The following is a 24,522-nucleotide window of genomic DNA, read 5'->3' as shown; positions in this document are numbered from 1 at the left end:
CTCTCCTCTTCCTGTGTGCCCCCTCCCCCAGATCTGCTCAAGTGGCTTGGAGGAACTCCCAGAAGAGATTTCCGGTGCACATCAAACAGAGCCTCTGGTGAGGATCTTAATGTTCAAACATGTATATATGAGAGCAAAATAATCTTTCAAGTATCCTGGTCCTAAACTATTAGGAATTAATAGGTTAAAATCAGCTCATTAAATTGGGCCAGAAACGAAATGAGAGCCAGTTCAGCTGGCTAAGCACTGACAGGTTTAATATGATCAAAACATCCAGTCACAGTAAAACAATATTGTAGTCCTATTTTGCATCAACTATTTTAGATCTACTGACTGTTTTTAAATAAAGCTCCATGTATAATGCATTGCAGTAATCTAAATGTGTGTGCGCACCAGAGCATGGTCCATCCAGCTACGGTTGCAGCTAGTGTATCAACTGAAGCTGATAAAAACTGTTTCAGGCTCTAATAACAGCACTGGACTAAGCACCCTCAGACAACAATTTTTTAATTACATTTCTCTTCCATCCATATAACTGAGTTCCTTTAGCAGTTTACAATTAAAAACATAATATACAATACAAAATGTAAATTATAAAAACCTTCAATTATAAATAAATTATAAATGTCCAGCAACATTTGAAGAGCCATAGATTCCACATTTGTTCTCTACAGTCAGGAAGGAGGGTAACATGCAGGGCTTGAGTTATGGTATGAATTCAACCTATAGCCTTGTCTTTCTGTTTTGAGCAGGAAATAAATTCCCTTGCATAAAACACAATAGTATTGTATTAAATACAGTAGTATTTAATGTTGGAGCAACTGGAAATGAAAAGGGGTAATGTCCTTCATAAGCATAAATCACTCCATGGATGAACTAATAGCAGGTGCAAGATGTGCCAAGCCAGTTACTATGGTAACGGCCTATTGCTCCAACTATATATGTGATTAATATATGTCAGCTCAGTCAGTCTGTGAGTCATCAGTCCACTGGTGTTACTAGTCCAGTGTTACATGCTGAAATGCTGGAGTTTACAGTATTTGGAGCAACAGAGAAACTTTTTACTTGTATGTATCTGTATATATCTGCATCTGCAAAAGCCTACAAGCTGTATAACTCTAAATCTAGAACCGTTTTACTGAGCCTTATCTTCTGCCATAGTAAAGTATTTGGATCTTAAGCTGCTTCTGTGTGGTAACTGGTACTGTGAGCAACTATCACTGCGTGTGCCTTTCATATCAGTTTCCCAACATTTAATACACCAAGCCAGCCACTGTAGATGAAGGTTTTATTCGACTACAGCTCCATCGTCCCTGACTATTGGCCATACTGGCCGGGGCTGATGGGAGTTGGAGTCCTCCACCACCTGGAGGCCACCCCATTGGCTACCTCCGCAAACTCCATAATTAACCCTTTCGCAGCCTCACTTCCCGACACTAGAGCGACAAATGCCCGGGAGGGCTCCCTTCTCCTGTCAATTGCTTCGCGTAGCCGCCTCCCTCCTTCCCTCCCTCTCCACCCACCCCAGTCGGTCGGTCTTTTCCCTTCCCTTAACTGCAGCCGCCTTAGCCGCCACCCTCTCGACGCGCAGAAGCAACAAACGCCAGCGCGGGGCGGGGCTAGTTTCCAGGAAATGACGTAGGGCGCAAGGCAGAAGTCACGTGCTCGGCGCCCGTGTGTTTCCTGGCTGGTGGGGGAGGGGTTTGGACAAGATGGCCGGATCCACAGGTCTGTGTTGAGAGGAAGGCGGGGGGCGCCTTGGAAGGGCTGGCGGGGGGGCTTTCGCCGGGGAGGGGGGTTCTCTCCCTAGAGGCCCCGGTGGCGGGTCCCCGGCGCGGCTCATTTCGTGGAGAGCGGTCGGCGCCAGCGCAGCCGGGCCAAGGTTCCGGCGCCGGCGGGAGAGGAGGGCGGGGAGGCCGCGGGGGTTGGCGCTGGGGCCGGAGTCTTCCTCTTGGTGCTGCAAGGGATGCGGGGAGGAGACGCCTGCGGGGCTGGCAGAGGCAGGCGGTGCAGCCGGGAGGTGGGGAGGCCGAGGCAGCTTTCCGCTCCTGGGGTCGTTTTTTGTTCAGGGGAAGGTGGAATTCGGGGTCTTCGGACCTCCTTCTCACGCTCGGGTTGGGTTTGGGTGAGAGGAAATGTGGCGTTTCTTGAGTCTCTCTTCCGCCCTCCCCCCCGCAACGTAATACTGATAAATATTCCCCCTCTCTTCGAAAACGAAGCCGACCCCAGTGGCATTTAGGTGGCTTTTAATATCGCCGATTCCGAAGTGCAGGCGTTGCTGGTTGCTGAGGGTAGGACAGATACGTTCAACAAAAAACACACAAAGTGTGTATGGGGGCGTGTAATTAAGTTCTGTCTTGGTCTTTTTGCTGATAAGGTCCGTTGTCAATCTTGCGCATGAATTTTTGTTACTGGCACGCTTCCCTCCTTTCCCGGTTGTGATACTCCTGGTCGAAGTATTTCCTGCAAAACTCCAGAAGGAAATTAGCGATGAGCTTTGAGGCTTTGTATTGAGTTTACTTTCTGTTTATTTTAATCGTATTGCTGAGGCAGTAGGCTAAGGGAAACCAAAACCTTTAATACTTGGACCTTACAGTTCCCGTTTTCCTGACTTTCTGTTTCTTTTCCTCCCTACATCCCCTTTTATCCCAATCCCATTTCTTGCCTTTTTTGTATACTGCCCACTTTTCAGCATCCCCACTTTCCTAATTCCCCACACCCTTCTTCCCACTTTCAGTTTATTCTAGTTCCTACCACAGCTTTTCAATACTATGTCTCAGTTCTCCCCACTTCTCATAAAATGGTAGAAATGCAAATGTTTATCAGTCTTCCAGTTCATGCAGTTATTGGTGAAGTGGAAATATTGCAGCTGAGTAGTGCTTATGAACGAGGGGTGGCAGTTATTCAAAATTAATGTGAAGTAAAATCCATAACTTATGCTATGGATTATGTTACAAAGTTCATTTGAGATTTAAACATGTCAAATTATTATGGCATGTTGTCCTTGAAGTCTGTTGTTGATCATAGATGGTGTTACCAAATAATTTTACTTGAAAATAATAACCTTTAATAACTCTTTAATAACCTGGGTCTACTTGCTTGAACTGTAATTATCTTCCTTTTCATCGTTGGCAATATGTTTCGCACCTGGATCTTTCACAGCACTGATAGGTACTGAATTTGAAAGGGTATTTAAATAATTTTGACTTTGTGTTCCTGTATTCCAGCCTTTTATTTAAACACCGTTAATAGGTGATTGTTTTTGTAACTGTGGTTGGTACCTTGTGCTGAATAAACTGTAAATAATTTGAACCTGGAAGCTGTGCATATTGTTCAATTATCTTGAAAAGGCATTTTCTTTCAGATTCACAACATGTATATCTATTAGTCTAATTATTTTTAATTGTGTTACAGCCACATAGGAATTAGCCAAATAAAGCCATACATTAATAAAAATTAAAACTTCTTAATAATATCAAACCCACCCATAGCCCTGTTTTAACATTTGTCACAAAATACATTCATAAGTCAGGCTTGATGGGGGATGGGTGGAGTTTCAAACCTAGTGGAGGAACACTTGCTTGATCTTAATATTCTGTGATGGGACACAGAATACAAGTTGCTAAGACAGTCGGTCCCAAACCATTTAGTGGTTTAAAGATCAAAACCAGTTCTACTGGGAAATACAATGTACATACTTATGGCTCTCTGTGTGGAGCAGGTTGCTATGCACCGATCTGGTTAATATTACAACTCACTTTTTCAACTTTATATGTTGTGCTTTCCTAATACTCATGAAATCTGGATTTTAAAGTATTGTTGGCATGAACATAATTGCTGTTTTGCATTGAAGTTCTTGAGTGACAATCAAAATATAGGATGTCGTATTGGATCCCATGATCTTCAGTTACCTGTATTTGTGCCAATGCAGAAAAAACAAAATAAGCAGTATTTATATGTCCAGACATATGACTGTCTGGCTGTTTTTACTCATTTAATAAATGCAGTCAACAATACATCCACAGTATTTTAAATAGCAACTCCTTTCAGTTATTTTTTACTCATGAAATACAAAACATAAACTGATACATGCATAATTTATTTTTCCCATTAAACATTTACAACTTATTTACAACAAAACTATTCAGAATTTTGCCAGAGTTTGCTGCAATTCAGGCCACAATTTTGTTTTTAGCAGCATGTCTTTCCATGAAAAGTAGGGTGTTGTAGGATAATCTCTGGGCATCACTGATATGCCTTTCTTAATTTGTCCATTAACCATCAGCTGCCTTGCATAGCTCCCATCAAACTTCATACAAAAACAGTTTCCAAGCTGTGTTCTCTTAAGGGAACCGTAAGCTTCTGCAGCAAATGTAAACAGCTAATGAGAGTTCATTTCATACTCTCATTATGAATCTGCCTCTGGGCAAGGAAAAGTTCCTTTCAAAGATAACACTCAGCACAGAAAATCCACTAATTTGGGGTTATTATTTTAATGTACTAAATCTTTATTGTCACATTTTTGAAGCAAAAGGGAGAACAAGCAACTATAGGTCCTATGCGTGGAGAAGATGGCGAAATGCTATTGGGTCACAGAGAGAAGGCAGAATTGCTTAACACCTGCTTTGCCTCTGTCTTCACCCAAAAGGAAAGCAGTGACCAACCCGGTGATAACAGAATAAACAATGCAAGGAGGGAGCTGCAGCCCAAGATAGGAAAAGAGTGGCAAGGGAACACTTAGTTACTAAATGAATTCAAATCTCCAGTGCTTGATGGGCTGCACTCAAGGGTACTAAAAGAGCTTGCAGATGTGATCTCCAAGTCTCTGCCTATAATAATTGAGAATTTTTGTAGAACAGATGAGGTCTCTGCAGATTCTTCCCATCTTCAAAAATGTGAGAAAAGAAGACCTGGTATATAGATAGCAGTAAAGGGTTGGTCTGTGAGAATTTAAGAAATAGTGCTTTGATTACTAAGACTTTGCATGCGTTTCTATAAACAAGTCATGCCAGAGAAATCTCATTTTATTTTTTTTGACAAGAGTTAAAAGTGTGGTTGATCATGAGAATGCTGGGGGCATAGTGTATCTTGTTTTCAGTAAGGCTTTTGACATAGTGTCCCATAATATTCTTGTAGGGAGGTTGGTGGCTTGTGGACTGGATTGGGTGACTGTTAGGTGGATTTGTAGCTGGTTGACTGAGTGAACCCAAATGGTTCCTCATCTTGGGAAAAAAGTGAAAAGTGGGATGCAGCAGCGTTGTTCAGTGTCTTTATAAATGACTTGGATGAAAGAATTGAGGGGATGCTCATCAAATTTGTAGATGACACCAAACTGGGATGGGTAGCCGCAGAAGACAGAATCAGGACTCAAGATAATCTTAACAGACTAGAGAACTGGGCCAAAACTAACAATGAATTTCAACAGGGACAAATGCTATGTTCTACGATTAGGCAGCAAGAACCAGCTGCACAAATATAAGATAGGGGACTCCTGGCTTGCCAGTAGTGCATGTGAAATAGATGACAAATTTAATAGGAGTCCACAGTGTGATGCAGCAGCAAAAGAAGTATAGTGGCCAGATCAAGGGAAGTCACAATACCACACTATTTTGCCTTGGTCAGACCACACCTAGAATACCATGGCCAGTTCTGGGTGCCAGATTTAAGAAGGATATTAACAAACTGGTAGGTAGACAAAGTAGGGCAACCAAGATTACCACAGGTCTGGAAACTAAGCAATATGAGGAATGGTTGAGGGAGTTGGGTATGTTTAGCCTGGAAAAGAGGAGACTGAGAGGAGAGATGATAGGCATCTTCACATATTGAAAGGGATACCACATGGAAGATGGGGGCAAACTTGTTTTCTCCTGCTCTGGAGTGTAGGACCTGAACCAATGACTTCAAGTTACAAGAAGAGGGATTCTGACAAAACACCAAGAAGAACTTTCTGACAGTAAGAGCTTTTTGACAGTACAACAGACTACCTTGAAAGGTGGTATACTCCCCTTCCTTGGAAGTTTTTGAGCAAAGGTTGTATGGCCACCTGTCATGGATGCTTTAGTTGAGATTCCTGCATTGCAGGATTACCCTTGGGGTACCTTCCACTCTATAATTCCATGTTTTCATTATGCACATGGATATAATATTTAATGCTGCAGTTAGGGGAGGTAATTATTGGTCCAAAAGGGGGTATTTTTGTAGTCAACTGAGCATGTAGCTAATCATGCAGAAAGAAATGGTTCTGGCCTTTATCAGATGCTAAATGTAGTTTTGCATGTTTAGAAATATCTGTTCTTCTTTGTACAATAACACTGTACAGAATGTGAGTCTGAGGCTGCACAGCAATACATACAAATGTTTTGTGTATTATCCAAATGTTCACCGTTTGGTAATGGTGATATGGTTATATACAAACAAAGGTAGTGAACAGCTACAGCATGTGAGCAATTTTAAAATTTAGTCTGCAATACATTGCTGTATTGTGAGGGGTTCTAATTCAAAAACTGTTTTCCATGGCAACCATTGGGCATTCTTAATCTTAGCTGGAAACTATAGCAGGGCACATGGAAAGGAGATATTTTGGTGTGTAAGGGGAAACTGCTTATTGGCTAGTGTAAAGCATGCTTTTGGTTGTGTGTATGCTCAAGCTGATTTTAGTCATATGTCCTGGAGTGAGTGCATAGGGAATTACTGCTTTGCTTATAGTGGGGCAAATCCTGGTTTTTTTAACTTCCCTTTTTCTTTTAAAGCCAAATATATTTGTAGTCCTGCTTGAAGCAGAGTGCGGTGGGGAAGCTTGTACTATAAGAATGAAAAATGGCCAATAATGGTGATAACCTTCCCATGGTTAGGATTTCCTGCTCTGTTTTTTTGTAATTATAAAAGGCAACCACTTTATTGGAATCTACAGTGTTTCCTTTACAGGTTGTGTGATATCACAGTATGGCATAGGTCAACTCATTATCTCCCATTGCTGTATTTCAGCATAATGAATACACATTTAGATCTCCAGCATCTTTGGTATTTAGAAGTCTTGAAGATATTATCTGTTAAAATCCCTTAGCACTTTTCTCTCCCAAAATAGCCACCTGAGCATGCTTGTGGTCAAAGCAACTTAGAGCAGGCATTGCATGCTTGCATAATTGTTTGACCTATGCAAGGGATCAGATATGTACAAACCTGCTTTAGTAACCTGATACAGTGGTTTGAGCTGCCAGTACAGTTTGTGGATTTGGATCATATTTTGAAATGCATCCTTTTATTTGTAGGAAAATGGTGTATTGTGAATTTGCCTCTCTAATCCTTTTCATACAACCAGTCCTCTGCGAGAAATGAAGGCTTTCCTGTATTCTTATTTTTGTTACGAAATGGGAAGAAACTGATTTCTACTCTGAACTGTTGTTTAGTTAGCAATATTTCTTAAATGCCTTCTAGTTCTGAAGTTCATCTCAATTAGAATTTGTGTGCACAATATTCTTATTTAATATGCAGTATGTGTGACTAGGACCAGTTCAGATGATGATATTGGCTTTATAATAAAATATAACGAACAATATCATTGATTTTCTGTAAATTGTTGTGAGACATATAGTGAAAAGCAGGATTAAGTGCTACACAAACAAGCCCGTACCCCATGCACTGAGCCCCTTTGTTCATCCGTTTGCAATGTAAGCAATCAAACCAGGAAGCACCTAATGAACCATAGTGCCCCCGGAAACTAGGCTTACGAGCTTTGGAACAAGCTAAGACAGTTAACCCACTTAAAGTATGGTTTAATATTCTAGCTTGTTTCAAATCTGGTGATCATAATTTTTTGGGTTTGCTTATGCTGCAGAGGGAGGAGCAAATAAGCTGAGTGTTTGGGCAAAGACTCATATTTATTACTACTATAATAATTATTATATATTTATTTATATCCCACCTTTTCCTCTAATGGTACTCAAGATGACTTACAGCTAAAAATAAGAGCCGCTTATTTCATCTTAAACTGATAAAGGATTATCTGAATGTAACCAGTATTCCACAGAGAAGTAATGACTGAGTAGTGCTTACTGTTGTAATGCTAAGGTAACTGTCATATATTAAAACTTACTTTTTGAAGCAGAAAATTGATGAACTAAATGGTGAAAATGATGGCTGTATATGACTTCCAGATATGAAATTTGATAATTTAATTTAGACTGTCACTTTAAAAAAAAGACCCATAAGAAAATCAAATCTGCAAATTTGATGTTGCTGAGGAATTTAAGATTCCAAGTTGTATGATACTTCATAAGTGGAAATAAGTTTGTTTTTCACATTGATTGCAATTCAATATGTATACTAGTAAAATGTATTATACGCATGAATTCTCAGGTGTGGATTTTTTAGTTGGCTCAGCCAGGCCTTCATGCTAAGACGTGACAAGAGATCAGCTGTGATTTTGAACATTGCTATTTACATTGCTTTACTTTTTTCAAATAGTTAAAGTCCCTCGTAATTTTCGCTTGTTGGAAGAACTTGAAGAAGGTCAGAAAGGAGTAGGAGATGGTACAGTAAGCTGGGGCCTCGAAGATGACGAAGACATGACACTTACAAGGTGGACGGGCATGATTATTGGACCACCAAGGGTCAGTACTATAAGTTAAATCTTCATTTAGCGGAACTTTTCAGACATTTGCAATGCATGGTTGTTAGCTATGGGTTATGCTATGGGGTGAATCAACTAAGTCAAAGAGTAGACTCATCAATTTCAGGGGATTATTCTGAGTACTGTATAACTTAATTGGATTCAGCCCAAAGATGGATGAATATCATAATTCAATTAGGAATCTTATAAGCTATAACAGAAGTTAGCCCTATAGCTAACTTTGCTTTTTCACAATTAGTAACAATCGTAGAAAGGTGTGGAATGGTTTCTTACAGGCCCAGGTCAATATGGGGGCCACATAATTGTAACATTAAGGACAATGGTAAATTTTTTATTGAATGCTATCAAATCTGTATTCAGATGACAGTGTCTCATGGTGACTTCTGCTCAAGTTGAAGTGTTCCAAATGCATATTCAGTAGTATGCAGTTGTGGCCCAGCACAGATGCATATTTCTGTTGTGTGCTTTCAAACAACACATTGATGATATTAGCTATCCCTCATTAAATAACAATTTCAGCTCTACCAAGAAACAGTTTGGACCTTTAGCAACATGAAATGTTCTGTTTTGGTTTTTAACTTATAATATACCACTTCAGTGTGTGCCTGTTAGCTTATGGCACCAAATATTCTCCCTTCCTTTAGTTTTATGTGTGCTTGTGTGTGCAGGCATAACAAACAAAGTAACCTGATGTGGATGGTGACAATTGACATGCCTATCTAGTTTACACAGAGTTCTGTTGCCTTCCCCTCCTTTCCCTTTAAGACCTGCATGTTGGCAGCAGAGCCTGGTATCATGCTAGTCACATCTCATTTGTTTTGTATTATAACCCCAGGATCTACTCCCAACAGCTTAGTGTGAAAGAGATTCAGCCATTAATAAAGAACCCAGTATGCCCTGATGACATTCTGAACCTTTCAAATTTGTTTTCAGTACTGGAACTGAACTGAGCTCAGTTTTTAACACAAGTCCATGCCTGATTAGATTTCAGCAGCCTACTGTAGGTGGGAAAAGTATTTTTATTTTATTTTATGCTGTTAGGAGACAGAAGCCTTTGCCAATCTATTGCAAATTAGCTAGAGATCCACCAGTAAAGCCTGGTCTACCTTCTCTCCACCCCTTCCATAAGCCAACAATCTGCTCTGGCTTTCCCTTTGAACCTTGGCTTGAGAAGGTTGGAGTAGCAGCAACATCTGAACACTTCAGGATACTGCGGCTTTTTGGCTTGGCTCCTCTTGCCAAGCACTCCAAAGGCAGCCCCTACCCTTGCATTACCCCAGACACAATTAGTCTTTGAAAATCAGGTATGTGCATATTGTATGGCTGACATATTGCTATAATATAATTAATATAATATAATATAATATAATATAATATAATATAATAGGAGTATTCTGGGCATCCAGGATTTGGGCAGAAATGTAATTGTTTTCTGCCCATAGGCAAAGTTAAGATTGATTGTATTTCTTTGCCGCTTTACATTCAAATGAATCACAAAGCGGCTTACAAACAAGAAATATCAATAACATAATAGAGCATAATAGAACAACAGAAGTACAGCATAAATCATATAAAATAATTAACAAACCAGTATACCATTACAGTCTATAAAACACTACTAACAAAGCAGCAACTAAAAAATAAGGTAAACAGCACAATTACAGCAAAAGTCATATGATTAACAAATCAATATGTCATTTATAATCTATAAATAGCAGCTAAAAAATAAGCTAAGCACTGTTAAGTTCATACACAGACTCTCCACACCCCTATGACTCATAGTATTGCGTTCTATTCAGTTCATTAAAATAAACACAATGCCTGTTGCTAAGCCAGCTCAGCTAGACGCTGCACTGGATGAGGTTTTTGGTTAGTGAGCCATGGTGGAGACAGTGGTTTTTTGGACCTACCACTGGTGGTAAGACGGAAGTTGGCTTTGGGTAGCCCACCCAGGTGCCTTTAGTAAGAAAACGGGTTAGATTACCTGACTGGTTCAGCCATTTGGTATGAATGGTAGCCTTGAAAATAGGGTTATGCCTGCAGTAACTTGTTTTACTGGCTTCCGTGATTCTAGTTTTCTGGATAGCAAAGAATAGGGTTAGAAAAACTTAATCTCCAGACTTCGCACAGTTACGCATAAAATTGTATGATCTGCCACAATTTTCAGACATAGCTAGATGCTGAGCTTTCTCTTGTAGATTCAACCTGCATTATACTTTGGCCAAATGTGTGTCTTTTTATTTTTTATTATTCTGTCAGTTTTGCAAACAGAGGGCTTCTTCACTTGTGTTTCTCCTTAGGATGTTCTTATCTTCTGGCACTTGCACTTCATTTTCTTCAATTCCTGGGGAATTGGAGTGAACTCTTCTCCCCTCACCCTCATATAGTTTTCAGTGCATATGTGTGTTTCTAGGTAGCACGGGGCGGGTTCGGAACATACCCAAGGAGTGAAATACAAGAAATCATGGGAATAGTAGTAGGAAGAGGTCATGGTGAACTGCAAATTTGGAGGAAGCTGCTATAAGCCAAGAGTAAATTCTGACCAAAGATAGAGAGGATTTGGTATTAATATTATGACTGGTTTCCTTTTATTTTAGTTTTGAAGATCATTCATAAAATTAGCAGCATTGTTGTGGAGCAGCATCAATCATTGTTTCTGCTTCAGCATCACACATACTGAATGTCCTAAAGTTAGTATCAATTTGAATTTGTTTTGATCCCATTTTACTGTAGTTGCATTAATTATTTATATGTAGAGACTGAGAGCAGCTAGGGCAAGGCAATTCTAGTTCTGTTCCCCCAAAACTGACCTGTCAATGCGCTTATTTAAACATCTTTGACACAGTAGTCAAAGCTTAGGCAAATCTGTCTTTTCTGAGAACAGGGGATCCCAGCAATGATAGGATTTGAGAGTGTTCTGGTCAGTGTTGTGGAAGGAATAGTAAATATTCCTGGAACTCAGGCTAAATCTAGCTAAATGGTAAGAAGCAGTCTGGGTAAGTGATGAAAAATTATATACAAAAATGCTGTGGGCAGCTTCTGTCTTCTCTGAAGATGTAGGAATACTGCATCTATGGGATAGGGAAAGATTTTAATTTAGTTAGTTTGGATGGTCACTGAGCCCAATAGGTTTTTGAGCAGCAGTAGTGAATCTCAGGCCCTCCAAGACTCTCTGGACCTTGGAACCCTCCCTCGTCCACATCCCTCACCAACACGTCTTGTGTGCTTCTCAAGTGCTGTTGCCTTGGGGGGGGGATGTATGTTTGAATTGTGATAATGGCTCTTGCTTGCCTGGATAGAGGTAGGTGTTTGGGTGTGTAGAAAGCTGACTTTTGCATGGCTGAAATGTAATCTACTGAAAGGGGTAACGAGTCACAGCCACTGCTCGGCTGATGTTTACCTACATTCCCACTCAGTTTTGCATCTGGCTGCATGCACCACTGACATGTTGCCTGCCTCCCAAGGTTGCCCATGAGAGAATGTGGCCTTCATGGAGAGAGAGGTTCTCCACCCCAATGTAGAACATTCATGAAGGGCATTCTCAAATCTTTATTGTCTCTCCCCCCCGCCCGGTCAAAAAAACCTATATGCAGTTTCATTTAAAACAGTTCTGTGTCACCTTCCTACTGCGGAGCCTTCAAGGTGACCTATAAAAATTCAAATGCAACCATAATAGAACCCACAACAAAATTACCATTTATGAATTATACCCAGTTGTGCCTGTCTGTGTGTGGAATGCTTGCCCAGCAGGACTTCCTCATTCTTCCATTCCTCCTGCAGCCTCTCACACTTCCATTTCGCTGCTGCTTGTTTCAGTTTTTAAGCAATCAAGATGAAATTGCACTGTCTGATTACTAGAGTGACCCCTGGTCACAATTTTCCCAGATTAATTTGATATGCATATTTGTTCGGAGTGTTCAGTAATTTGAGTGCTTCATCCACACTGAGATCCGAATGAGTCATAAGGTAGTTTTGACAATGCCATATAGTACACAATTCAGATTCTTCAGTAACTAATAAACTAGAACGTAATTTTAACTTTAATGCTAAGCCACTTTACTCAGTGAAATAATAAAAGAGTTAAATATTGTTTTTAGGGCTGACAGGTGTTGTGAAGGAACCAACATTGTATTTCAGATCAGGGAGATGCCTTGAGTGGGGTCGTTGTGAACTAGGTATGTATATACAGGCCCAGGATCCACAAGGCTACTGCAACACATGTGGAAAGTAGGAGGAGATAGTTTCTCATATGTGTAAGGGAAGAAGCTTTTTAATTGCACGGGTGATTTTTTTGGAAGGTCTTTCCACTATTATGGGTATTGGGCTTCTTTACTCAAGCACAGTTCAGTTTGGAAAGCAAGCGTGATTACCTTCCTCTTTATCTCAGCAACTACTAGATGCAGAAGCCTGTCCTAAGTTCTGTCGCTTCCTTCTTCTCAATTTTGGTTTGTTGCAAAGTTCTGTTTGAGGTTATTGGCTGCCTTCTGCCACCTTTCTTCTGCGTTTACATGTATATATTTCTCACAGTTTCTCTATTAAAAACGGATCCTTTGAATGATGGTGGCATTGAGGTTGGCTGTTTTGTGAGTATTAAGGGGAAGATACATCTAGGTTTTTCATTTTAGAAAAATCTTTGGGCAAGAAACCTGAAATAATGGTTACCAGGTGAAGGGGGAAAATCTGCCATGAAATGATAACACCAGTTTCTTCTTGCTAAGCCTTAGTTAAGCTGAACCTCCTTTGTTGCTTTAGTATTATAAGATACTTATTTGTCCCAGTCCTGCTAGTGTTATGTACGTATCTCTAGATGGCTGGTGAACTGGGGATATATACAAGCCATGTTCTTCAGCTAGTCTGCATGCATGGAGCCCTTCAAAAAATATTAAAATTTCACCAGTCAGCTGTTAGGAGAAAGCAGGAAGCTGAATTCACCTGCTACCCCTCTTTCCTGCCAAACAGCTGGTCAGCAGAATCTTACCAATTTTGAAACAGCTATGCACACGATCCTTGAGATGGGGATGACTGACATTGTTTCAATATTGTTATTTGGAATGCTTTTAGCTTTCAGTATGATTAATTCTTTTTTTCCCTCCTCTGTTTACTAGACAAATTATGAAAACAGAATATACAGCTTGAAAGTAGAGTGTGGGCCTAAATATCCAGAAGCACCTCCAACAGTTAGATTCGTAACTAAAATTAATATGAATGGAATAAATAATTCCAATGGAATGGTAAGATGGAATGCAAGATGATCAAGCCAGTTTATTTTTCGCAGAAAAGCTGTTAAGGATTCTGTTTCTTTTTTAATCTCCCAAAGTTGTATGTTCATCTGCTCTTATATGCCCTCAATTAACACATTAATTTGTAAATTGTTCTGTCATATTATGTGTTGGTGGTACCTATGGACAAGGGGTTGCATCCACATTTAGTCATTTTTAGAGCAGACCCATTGAAATTAGTGAAACTTAAGTTTGTCATGATTACTTTGTCCCATTGATTTCAGTGGGGTTTATTCTGACCAAGTCTGGATCCATACCGCAGTTATAAAGTCACAGTAAAAACAAGAGGCTTAATCAGTTTTATGTGGTGTGAAATAGTTAAAGGAATGGAAAGCAATTTTTAAAAATTGTGACTGCCAACATTATCAACTTCTTACATTAGTAAACATTTTGTGTATAGGAACGTGCCAAAGCCACAAATCTCTTTCTCCGTGTAGGAGATTCATCTAGGAAATGTATAATGTTTGGCATGCCCTTGGGTCCATATATTATAATTTTACAATTGGAGCCATAATTTGGAGTACTGCAAATTAAAGGAAATCTATTCATCAATTATAGTTTGCCTTTGCTGTCATGTTAAATAATTAAATTTTACAAACTTAGTCCTTTTAGTTCCCGTTTTTCTATTATGATCAATCCAACTAAAGCTGCAGAAGTTGCCCAGTGAAAATGACTCTTTGAGTCTCTCTCAGTGAAGTACAGGAATAAATTTAAAGCACCAGCACATCTGTGGTCTGTACTTGCTCTGTATCAGTTGTGTTGGTTTCCCCCCCAGTTGAGTAGGCCATTGATTTCAGTGTAATGGACTGAAAATCCATTAAATGGGAGCTGTAGACTTGCAAGTAGGTTGCTGATTTGTGAGTGAACAGTCAGGTAAAAACTGATGAATCCCAAACAAACTTAAAGTTATATTGGAATTTTGTTAGGAAGAACTGTGACCTAGCTCTAAAATATTCTGTATAGATCAGGGGTGGCTAACATTTTTTTGGGGGGGGGGTGTGTCATCCAAGGTCTACATTTGCTCTTGGCCAACACTCTGGAGGCTGAATGTCAGCAGGTGGTGTGGCTGCTCACACTCACACATGCATGCACAAATGTACAGGGCCCACTGCTCATGTGGGTCTGACTCGTGCCAGCTGATTGAGAAAGGGCTCTCTTGCCCCTTCCCTGCTCATCAGATGAGAGGTTTACCCATCCTCCGCAGCCCCTTGTCACATTTCTTTTTATTTTTAAATAGGGACTTGGCAGTGTGGGGGACAGCGGCAGAATTTTACTTGGTGGCCAGTGGCTAGCCACCCTCAATACAGACCCTCTATAGAATGTCCTATAGTGTGAAAATTCATTGTGGAAGTACTGTGAGATCTTGACTGTTGTATATCCTAGACCTATAAACACATTTTCTCGGGTTGCTTATTTTTTTCATGGCCTTTAGGGGTGCATGCATTCTTTACTTATTAAAGAAACAGTATTCTTTGTTACCTTGCTGATTCATCACAATAGTTTCTTTTATATTCCAACAGCTGCAAGTGTCTATTCTAAGTTCCTTGAATTTTATCCAAACTCAAATTATTCATAAGAGACAGAATAGTTGGCCTGTTTTTTTAAGGATGAATTAATAGAGAGGTTCAATCGCTCCCGCACTATCCAATAATTAATTAATTGATGCATGCTGACATTTACATGTTTCTGTTGACTATGTTGCTAAGCTAAAATGGTCAGTTTTTACTAACCTATCCGTGAGATTTGACAAAACATTATTTTCACCTGCCTTCCTCCTCTTGAACTGTTTAGCAGGAGATGCCATATGTTTTGAAAACTTTCCCTGAATAGCTATAAAAACTAAAAAATCTTCAAAAGGAGCCACAAATTCTCAGCCTTGACATTTGTATCCATAGCGGTTTATGATGAGTCACAGTGATAATTAAGGCCTCAATCCTACCACTTCTGTACTAGTGCAGCTAGTGTTAGCACCAGACCATAAGAGCAGGTGGCTGGTGTTTAGGTTGTCTGAAAACTCAATGCAAGCATGCTACTACAGTTATGGAATTGGTTATTTTATGTGCCTTACTTAAATGTACACTTTCTTTCCTTACAGGTGGATGCACGAAGCATACCAGTGTTAGCAAAATGGCAAAATTCTTATAGCATTAAAGTTGTACTTCAAGAGCTAAGGCGTCTAATGATGTCCAAAGAAAATATGAAGCTTCCACAACCTCCAGAAGGACAAACTTATAACAATTAATTTTAGCTGAATCCCAAACTTGTCTTAAACAACTTCTACTTATGTTTAATGTCTTGATTCAATCTCACAATGCAAACCACCCACACATTAAGAGTTTCTGCTGGTGTACGTGATCTGGACATTTGAAAGAATATATATATGTATATGTATGCCCCATATGTTTTCAGGCACAATCAGAGAAAAAAAAAGGCAGCACAATTATTTTTCCTCTTTACCAAGGCACTATAATTTTAAGCATAAACCTGAAGTAGCCTAAAATTGGAGCTCCGGTGTTTCAAGACGAAAGCATGACAGGAAGTGTCAGGTTGCTGTGGAATAATGTTTCAGAAAACTTTTTCTCAAGAAGAAAAAATACAAATGGCATGCTTTATCCATCTTGCTTTAGTAAAAGAGCTGCAGATAAAATTGTTTCAGTAGCAGGTACTGCAAATACCATTGCTCAACTTGTTTAATTTTTGCAAAGGTGTGGGTGCTGACTGCTAGTAGTGTCACAGAATACGGTCAGGATTGTTTTGATACTTGTATTTATAAAATGGGGAAATGATTTTCTTTTAAGCGGCTCCTGTGTGTTACATGTAATGGACATTGCAAATATTTGTTTACAGTCTTTGTTCTAATAAACCATGCATTTAAGTTTTAGTGAAGCAAAACAAAAAAGGAAAATAGGTGTATGGATATGTGATTGAGAATAAAATTAGTCTTCAAATGTAAATAAAATGTGGAAAGTATTTGAGGCTGTCCTTATCTTTCTGTTTAAGTTGTGCCAGTAGTACCTTGCAGCACTAAGAGGTCAGATGTTGCTCCTAATCTGTGGCAGTGTTCCACTCACTTACTTTATATCTTAGGCTGTTGAAGTGATTAGTCTAGGCACAAGTTAGATTCTACATGTGTAATACTTTTTAAGACAAAACAGAAAATATTGACGACAGAATGGACACCCAGTTGTAACTTTACTGCTTTCATAACTGCTCATGCCCATGTATCTCATATTATTGCGATGCTTTATTGCTTTTTTTAAAAGCAGGTTTGCTATTAAAAACGAAGGGTTATATTCCACAGTGTCACTTAGGTTGACACTACAACTTCTGTTAGTTGAATGGTTAGGGGAGCAATTTTGAGCTTGTTTAGGGACCCTCCAGATCAGATGTAGGGGGAACACATGAAGCTTCAGGGGGAAATCACTGAAAATTGCTTCTCTCCTTATTCCAATGACTGAAGCCTTATACTCAACTATCAAATACAACCCTGTGAGAATAGGAGAAAAGAAAACTGTTGGTAAGCATTTCAGTGCTATCTTAAAGTACTTTGGTATTGCTGCTAGAAGGTTCGGGAGGTTTAGAGGAGCAGGATTGCAGTTCTTGGATTGGCTGCCCTAAATTAATCATTTAAAAAATATATCCAGTTGCACGGACAGGTGCACAGATGACCTCTCTTCAGCAAAAAGAACATACCAGTGGAAGGCTGCAGTGTGGATAATTTGCAAGAGAAGACCCTTTTAGAATGAAAAGTTACCTGGAGCTTGCATATATACACTTGCTAGGCATGCTGTGGTCACTGTATTGACCAGCTACTGTATTGACCAGTCTGCATTGTGAGTGCAATCTTTTTCCTTGCTTGAGCCATTAGAATAGGTGTGGGAGACCTTTGACTCATGGGCAAACTTTGCCCTCTAGGTCTCCTCTCCTCGTGTAACTGACATTACTGCAAAGGGATAATCAAGCTTAAAGTGAACTGATTATTCATTTGCTGGAGCAAGATATGTTCCCATCATTGTGAGCTCATGGGTGAGGGGAACGCAGCTCTGGTAGCACCAAGCTAGACCTTTCCATGTTAGCAGTTTCAATGGAAACAACTTGGGTGTTGTTGGAAGAAGAAGAAGAAGAAGAGTTTGGATTTGATATCTCGCCTTTCACTCTCTTTAAGGAGTCTCAAAGCGACTAACATTCTCCTTTCCCTTCCTCCCCCACAACAAACAGTGAGGTGAGTGGGGCTGAGAGACTTCAAAGAAGTGTGACTGGCCCAAGGTCACCCAGCAGCTGCATGTGGAGGAGCGGAGACGCGAACCCAGTTCCCCAGATTATGAGACTATTGCTCTTAACCACTACACTGTCATCGCACCTCATCCTTTTGAGAGCACCCCAGTTCTTCCTGCCAATGAATTGCTGCCTGTAATCCTGTTTTGAAGCTCACCAAGCTAATGGCCATCATCAAACCATGTGTTGGCGAACTTGATGCAATTTAATTTTGTTGAGTGAAGAAATACTTCCTCTTGTCTGTCTAGAAGCTGCTGCCAATAATTGCCATTCGGCAGCCCTTAGTTTCTAGTACTATGGAACAGGGAGAAACTTGCTCAGTCTCACATATTATAGATTTGCTTTACAGTTTTTTATTTGGTGTTTTTAACAAAGCAATAAAATGGTCTGGGACCCATCCTCTGGTATCACCTGTTACCTGCTCCTGTGCCTATACATATGCACATGTGAACCTGCATCTTACAGGCATGTTCAGTTGGGGGATCTTTACTGGAGGTGATCTACATCTACTGTGGCTTGAACCATTAGTAAAGAAAAAAGAAGATGGTTGTAAGTTACACAGGCTACCTCATGGCCTGGACCATAAGCTGAAACAGTTCCTATCACAAAATGCTATTGCAGCTAGTAGTCAATTCTGAAAATTAGGAAAACTCAAATAGGTTGCTCTTGAGTCCTGCTTTTGGGATTTTCATAGGCACCCATAGGCTAGATCCAGCTGGACTCTTCTTGTGTTCCTACAAGAGCTTTCCTTACATGGATTATGTTGTTGTGTAGTCGTTTAGTCATGTCCGACTCTTCATGACCCCATGGACCAGAGCACACCAGCTTCGAGAACACTGTCCAACCATTTCGTCCTCTGTCATCCCCTTCTCCTTGTGCCCTCAATCTTTCCCAGGGAGTCTTCTCATGAGGAGGCCAAAGTATTGGAGCCTCAGCTTCAGGATCTGTCCTTCCAGTGAGCACTCAGGGCTGATATCCTTAAGAATGGAGAGGTTTGATCTTCTTGCAGTCCATGGGACTCTCAAGAGTCTTCTCCAGCACTATAATTCAAAAGAATCAAGTACAGGTGGGCACTAAGGAGGCAGACTCTATGTAGTGCAGGTCTAAAGCCACCAGGGGGAGAAGCACAAATGGAAATAACTAATTTTGTGTATGTAGAGATCAGGAAAATGAGAAAGGCAGAGAGAAGAAGCAAGATCCTGTGGGATGAAGGGCGGAGAAAAGTCTGAATTTCACTGTGACTTATACATGCACTGTCATGACTAGGTTGAGAGTTACTGGCAAAGGCTAAGCAGTGGAGGGCTAATCTTCCCTGATATCTGATGCATACAGTTTTCTAGGCTCAAGCTATGATAAGGTGGTTGAAGATAAGGTAGCATTTGTAGGTCATCCTACAAATCCTCTGGGTTCTTTGGGACCCTCCAAAAAAGTTCAAAAATTTTATAACGGGTTTTGGGGGCAATAATGGTAATTTGTGCTCTTTGAAACAGTTCTGACTGACCTGAAGAGAAAACTAACTGCTGAGAGGCAAAGGAATGGAGCAGGGAGGCAGCAGGGGTGTAAGGGGTCTAGCTAGGCTGAAGAAGTCTTGCTTCTGCAAGTATCTATGGAGTGAGAGCAAGCTTGGAAAAGAGTGGCGCAGAAAAGCCTTCTGGAGGATCCCCAAAATGTAGATCAGTGCCCTGGGTAGGATACTGAACAACGTGGGAACTGAGAGGCGCCTAATTATAGGAATTAAGCTTCCTAACTGGCATTAAATAAATAATGCCAGTTATTTATATGTAAATAAAGTAAACAAATTAGCTCCAATTCAAAGACCAGGGCAGGACTGAAGGGACTTTTAAAAGATACAAGTAGCAAATTGTCAACAAGTCAATCACATGTCACAGCCAGGTGATTAGAAATGTTTCAGAGGAAATGCATATTTAGAGACTTAATCCAGTTACAGGGGAAGATGTCTGGTGGAGGATGCCTCTTTCTAGGTTCTTAGTAAGAAATATGAGTGTCTGTTTGCATTAGATACAGAAGTTCAGGATATATAATTAACCTTTTTGCCATTAATTTTATGACTTGTGCAAAGGCTGTTTGAGATTTGAATTACCGTAAGCCGCTACAGCTTCCCCTCACGGGACTGACCTTATACCACTGTCTCTGTTTGTTTGCAATAGTACTGCACTCTTTTACACAGAACAAAGCCAAAATAAATGCTTAGTTCCAGGGCTTATGCGGAGTTCCAGTTGAAGTGATATTCTTGGTAATGTGCCACTACCAGCTTCCATGTTTCTGCAACCTCTTCATTGTGTGCTAATCGTATTAAATATTAACCCCAGTACTTATTGGTAAATGATTTCAAAGCTAAAGCTGTCAAACACTTATTCGTGTGCTGGTTATGATGGAAGATTCAGTGTTTGTGTCCCTAAGTATCGTTTGCCATATTTATTCTGAAGTAGATATGAAGATAGAGCTTCTGTCTCTTTCTCACCCTCCCTCCTAACATAGCTGAGAAGCCCATATTCCCACGGCAGCATGCCTAAAGGAAAAACTGTTTTGCACAACATCACACAGGTATTCTGAAAGTTTTGTGTAAATCACAAAACTTTTGTCTCTTAAGAAAGGTCAAGGGGTTAGGAGTGGCTGTTAAAGGCCACACTTCCATTTCCCCCATAATTGAAAGGCTGCCTGAAAGGTAACTGCAAGATGGCCACGAAGACTGTGGATCTCTGTTGTGTTGTTCAGTCTGAACCGTTGCATCATTCCTCTATTGTTTTCCTACTCTATAAACAGCCAGGCTGCTGGAAAGCTGTGGAACTCGAATCTAAGGCCTTGTATGTAAACATGCAGTATTGTTACTGTTTTTGAGTTTACAGTAAACACAGAGCTGCAATACGATGCGGGGGTTATTCAGTATTCCTGCCCTCCGAGAATACATAGATAAGATATCTGTTGAGTAGATTCAGAGGTGTTTCCCCGACTATGGTTAGTCTCCTCTCTACTGCCCCAAGACTATATTAGCATGGCAGCACCTGTGCTGTGGAACTCCCTGCCTCTTGACATTCGGCAGGTGCCTTTACTGTTTTAGATGCTGTTGAAAACATTTCTGTTCTAGTAAGCCTATCCAGACACATGCTTTAGTTTACATTTTGTTTTTAATGATAGCTTTCTTCATGTTTGTTTTTATTGGTTTCTTCATTTTAATCATGCTTTATATATAATAGAATCTGCACACTGCTTGGACTTTTTTAGGAAGCAGTTTATATTCCCCCGCTAAATAATAATAATAATAATAAATAGTAAATGATTATTTAAAAATCTGAATACATTTGAATGCCACCCATATCCAAAAGTATATATGAAGCACTACCTATCCATGCATTGTTCCCTGTCTCTTAAAATGAAGCAATAATGTCCTGTAATTAAACCAAAGTAATAATGACCTTATTGGTTTGAAGCATCAAGGTTAGTGAGACGGGCTGTTTTCTTTTGTCACCTTCCTGCTTCAGACACTGATTTGGGGGAACCTCTAGATAAAATTTCCTGTGCCACTCCCCACCTGAGAGCACACACCACCTTCTTATAACGTTGTAAACCATGAATTTGTCACTATGCCTTCTTTTTGCTCTGTTCACTTACTCAATCACTTGTTTAGGGGGAATAGGTAAACAGGCAACAGCAAGGCCCGGAAACTCCAGATAGTGGGCCCAGGCTATGGGTATCATTAGATGCCAGATGATGCCAGCTCTGTAATGCCTGCCTTGGTGCTAATCATTGTTATTAGTGCCTTTTGCAGCCTTTGTCTTTGCTTGTTGCTTGAATTTTGACATTGCACATGGCACTACTGAAATTTGAGACCCCCAGGTCTGCCACTGTGGCCAGCCATTATGTAAACATAACATTACAATATTGCATTATGTATGAAAAATGTTAGAAATTTAAAAACACACAACAGTTTAAGCAGCAACGTAGGCTAAGCAATGTGGTTCCCTCCTGATGTTGTTTAACTACAGCACCCATCAGCCCAGCCAGTAAGGCTAATGATAAGGACGATGGGAGTTGCAGTTCAAAAACCTATTGAGGATACCCCATTGACTAGCCTTGCTTTAAAATACAGTTGGTCCAACATATACATTTTTTTAAACAGTCCAATAAAAGCACATAAAAGGCATCTGGGAGTGGAGTTTTTAGCCATTTTAAATCCTAAGCAGAAGGGTCAACTATACCTCTGTTGGGAGTTCAACAGAGTAGGGGTGCCACTCCTGAAAAAGCCCTGTCCTAGTGCCTGCCCGTCTAATCAATCTTAAAGGCAGATTACTTGACCAGGGCCTTCGATGCTGAACTTGGGACATAAGCAGTTACAGATAGCCTGGCCGTAAGCCATTTAGGACTTTTAACGCTCAAGACCCATGCTTTGAAATGGACCTGGGAACACACTAGTTACCAGTTCAACTGATACAGCATTGTTGCAATGTGTTCAGAATGCTTAGCGCCTGATATAAATTTTTACATTAATTGGCTGGGAAGTATGATGACCAAACCCTCTGCAATCGCCACTTGATTTTAAACCCTAAGACTTCACATTCTCTGTTGTTCAGGAAAGACTCTGTGTTCAGTTGGCTGCCTGCCCAACCCTTCTGGTGGGAAAGTAACCTATGAAACAAAAATCTGGTTCTGACAGGTTCTGGGTGACACAAACACGCAGGATCTGTGTGGTGCTGCTACTGAAGCAACCCAACCCACAACATAAGTCAGTGAGCCCTTGTTGCACAGCAGTCAGTAAGTCCTCTCCAGGTGCATTTGTCAACCATTGATTTGCAGACAGAGGTCTGAGGTCTTCTGCTGCCACTTGTGATTCTTCAAAATGGCAACCCTATTTTCTTGCAAGAGATGCACAGATGATGGTGAAGAGGAGATGCTGCTAGCCGAAGATCGACCAGATTTGATTGAGGCTCTTGATCCCAGATGCAACAGCAGCAGAAGCTGCTCAGGAAGGGCAAACTTCCTCCAAGAGAAAGAAAGGGAACGCCTATCTGTCCACGAAAGTCTGGATTATTTGCCTTCCCACAGCAGCGTTTACAAGAAGTGGCTGCAGGGACAAAACTACAGGTAATAAACAACCTGCTTGTTGTACACACTGGATATTAGCACTGAATTAGTAACACCGAATTGGAACCCCATTTGAAATTCACATGAAAGGGAAAATAAGCAATGGGAGTTGTAAGGGAGTTTGGAGTCAGGGATGCACCTTACAATTTATGCAACTTTCCCTTACTCCAGCATAAGGGATCTGCCTACTTCAATAGGCCTTTGCGGAATAGGCATGAAGAGGGCATGCCCACTATGCTGGGACCCCTGTTTTATCCAGCAGGAGTTGGAATATTGGAGTTCAGGGATGTGTGCCAGCACCTGTGCACCCCCTCACCCCCCTTTTTTCCCCAGGAGGTTGAAAGGGAAGCAAATGGAAATAACAGGAACTCAGTTTACAGAGGGCTTGGAGGTGTGTTCTGCTGCCATGCCATCCAGTGTAGTTAGGCAGATAATTTTGTGTTAAATGGTAAGCTGTTTTGCTTTAAAATGTGGTGAGACCTTCCACAAATGGGGCTACCTTTGTTCAGCCCTGGACGTCTGCTCCAAAGACCTGTTCCAATGGCACAACTGATACCACCGGAGTTACAGTGCAGCAGGAAGGCAGTACATGTGTGAAGCCTGTGATTATTTTTCTTTAATAAAAAGTCCGTGGGTATATAGAAATGATACCTTTGGGTCTGGGTTTTGCTGCTATATACCAGTTAGCATGGGGTCAGCTGCTTCTGTCTTAGAGTGAGTTATATAATTAATGCTCAGTTGTCTACATTAGGATTTCCTGACAAAACACATGTTTGTTCTTGCTTTGATTTAAACCTTATGAGAGTCAGTGATATCGAACACCAGCAGGGAGTTCCATAATAGAAATGGCTTTGGAATAAATATTTCTCATTAGCTTCAAGCTTGATGCAACAAACTTTGTAGTGATCAGCTTTAGCTGCTGAGGTTTCTTTGGGCAAAGATATCCAAACCAATCAAACTAAAATTTGTCGGTTTGGTTTCATGTTGCTTAACTTCTTCCAACTTCTTCATTGCACCGATTTTCTATAATTAAGTGTGCTGTTCACTCAAAGCAAAGCATTTTTAAAATCTGACCACACGCTTACCTCTCTTCTTCAAATCAATGGCATGCAGATGTACCAAAATATGGGTGGGGGGAACATGCCCTAATTTTCCTCAGCTTGTACAATAATTTATGTAAGAGTCAGATAATTTAAACCTGCATTTTTCTTAGTCCCCAACATGATGACCAGCAGAGAC

At 40.4% G+C, this 24,522-nt stretch overlaps 2 protein-coding genes across 3 annotated transcripts in view; both read left to right on the top strand.

The window, feature by feature from the left end:
* The first annotated feature begins 1,600 nt into the window (after window positions 1-1,600).
* Window positions 1,601-16,878, top strand: UBE2V2 (ubiquitin conjugating enzyme E2 V2). Of its 2 annotated transcripts, none has more exons than XM_083451762.1 (4): window positions 1,601-1,728; window positions 8,464-8,609; window positions 13,735-13,860; window positions 16,004-16,878. In XM_083451762.1, exons 1-4 carry the CDS (start codon window positions 1,713-1,715, stop codon window positions 16,148-16,150), a joined length of 435 nt encoding a protein of 144 aa, XP_083307888.1. In that variant the 5' UTR covers window positions 1,601-1,712; the 3' UTR covers window positions 16,151-16,878. The 2 variants fall into 2 exon arrangements, with proteins under 2 accessions (XP_083307888.1, XP_083307889.1); XM_083451763.1 differs by lacking the exon at window positions 1,601-1,728 and adding an exon at window positions 8,043-8,067.
* Window positions 16,879-21,767: 4,889 nt separating this feature from the next.
* LOC310682356 (chloride channel protein C-like) overlaps window positions 21,768-24,522 on the top strand; it is a 71,314-nt gene continuing 68,559 nt past the window's right edge. The window contains exon 1 of the mRNA XM_083451059.1: window positions 21,768-23,283. Within this exon, the coding sequence (XP_083307185.1) occupies window positions 23,039-23,283 (245 nt within the window). The 5' untranslated portion in view covers window positions 21,768-23,038. The remainder of the gene's footprint in view (window positions 23,284-24,522) is intronic.

The sequence above is a fragment of the Podarcis tiliguerta genome, assembly GCF_965153285.1.
Source record: "Podarcis tiliguerta genome assembly, chromosome: 7".
NCBI classification, from domain to species: Eukaryota; Metazoa; Chordata; class Lepidosauria; order Squamata; family Lacertidae; genus Podarcis; species Podarcis tiliguerta.
This window is presented reverse-complemented; position numbering and strand designations above follow the sequence as displayed.

What these genes read in the sequence shown, in the direction of transcription:
- UBE2V2 (XM_083451762.1), top strand. An exon ending in TGATTATTGGACCACCAAGG is followed by an intron (nt 8,610 to 13,734) that starts GTCAGTACTATA and finishes TCTGTTTACTAG; the next exon opens with ACAAATTATGAAAACAGAAT. An exon ending in TAAATAATTCCAATGGAATG is followed by an intron (nt 13,861 to 16,003) that starts GTAAGATGGAAT and finishes CTTTCCTTACAG; the next exon opens with GTGGATGCACGAAGCATACC.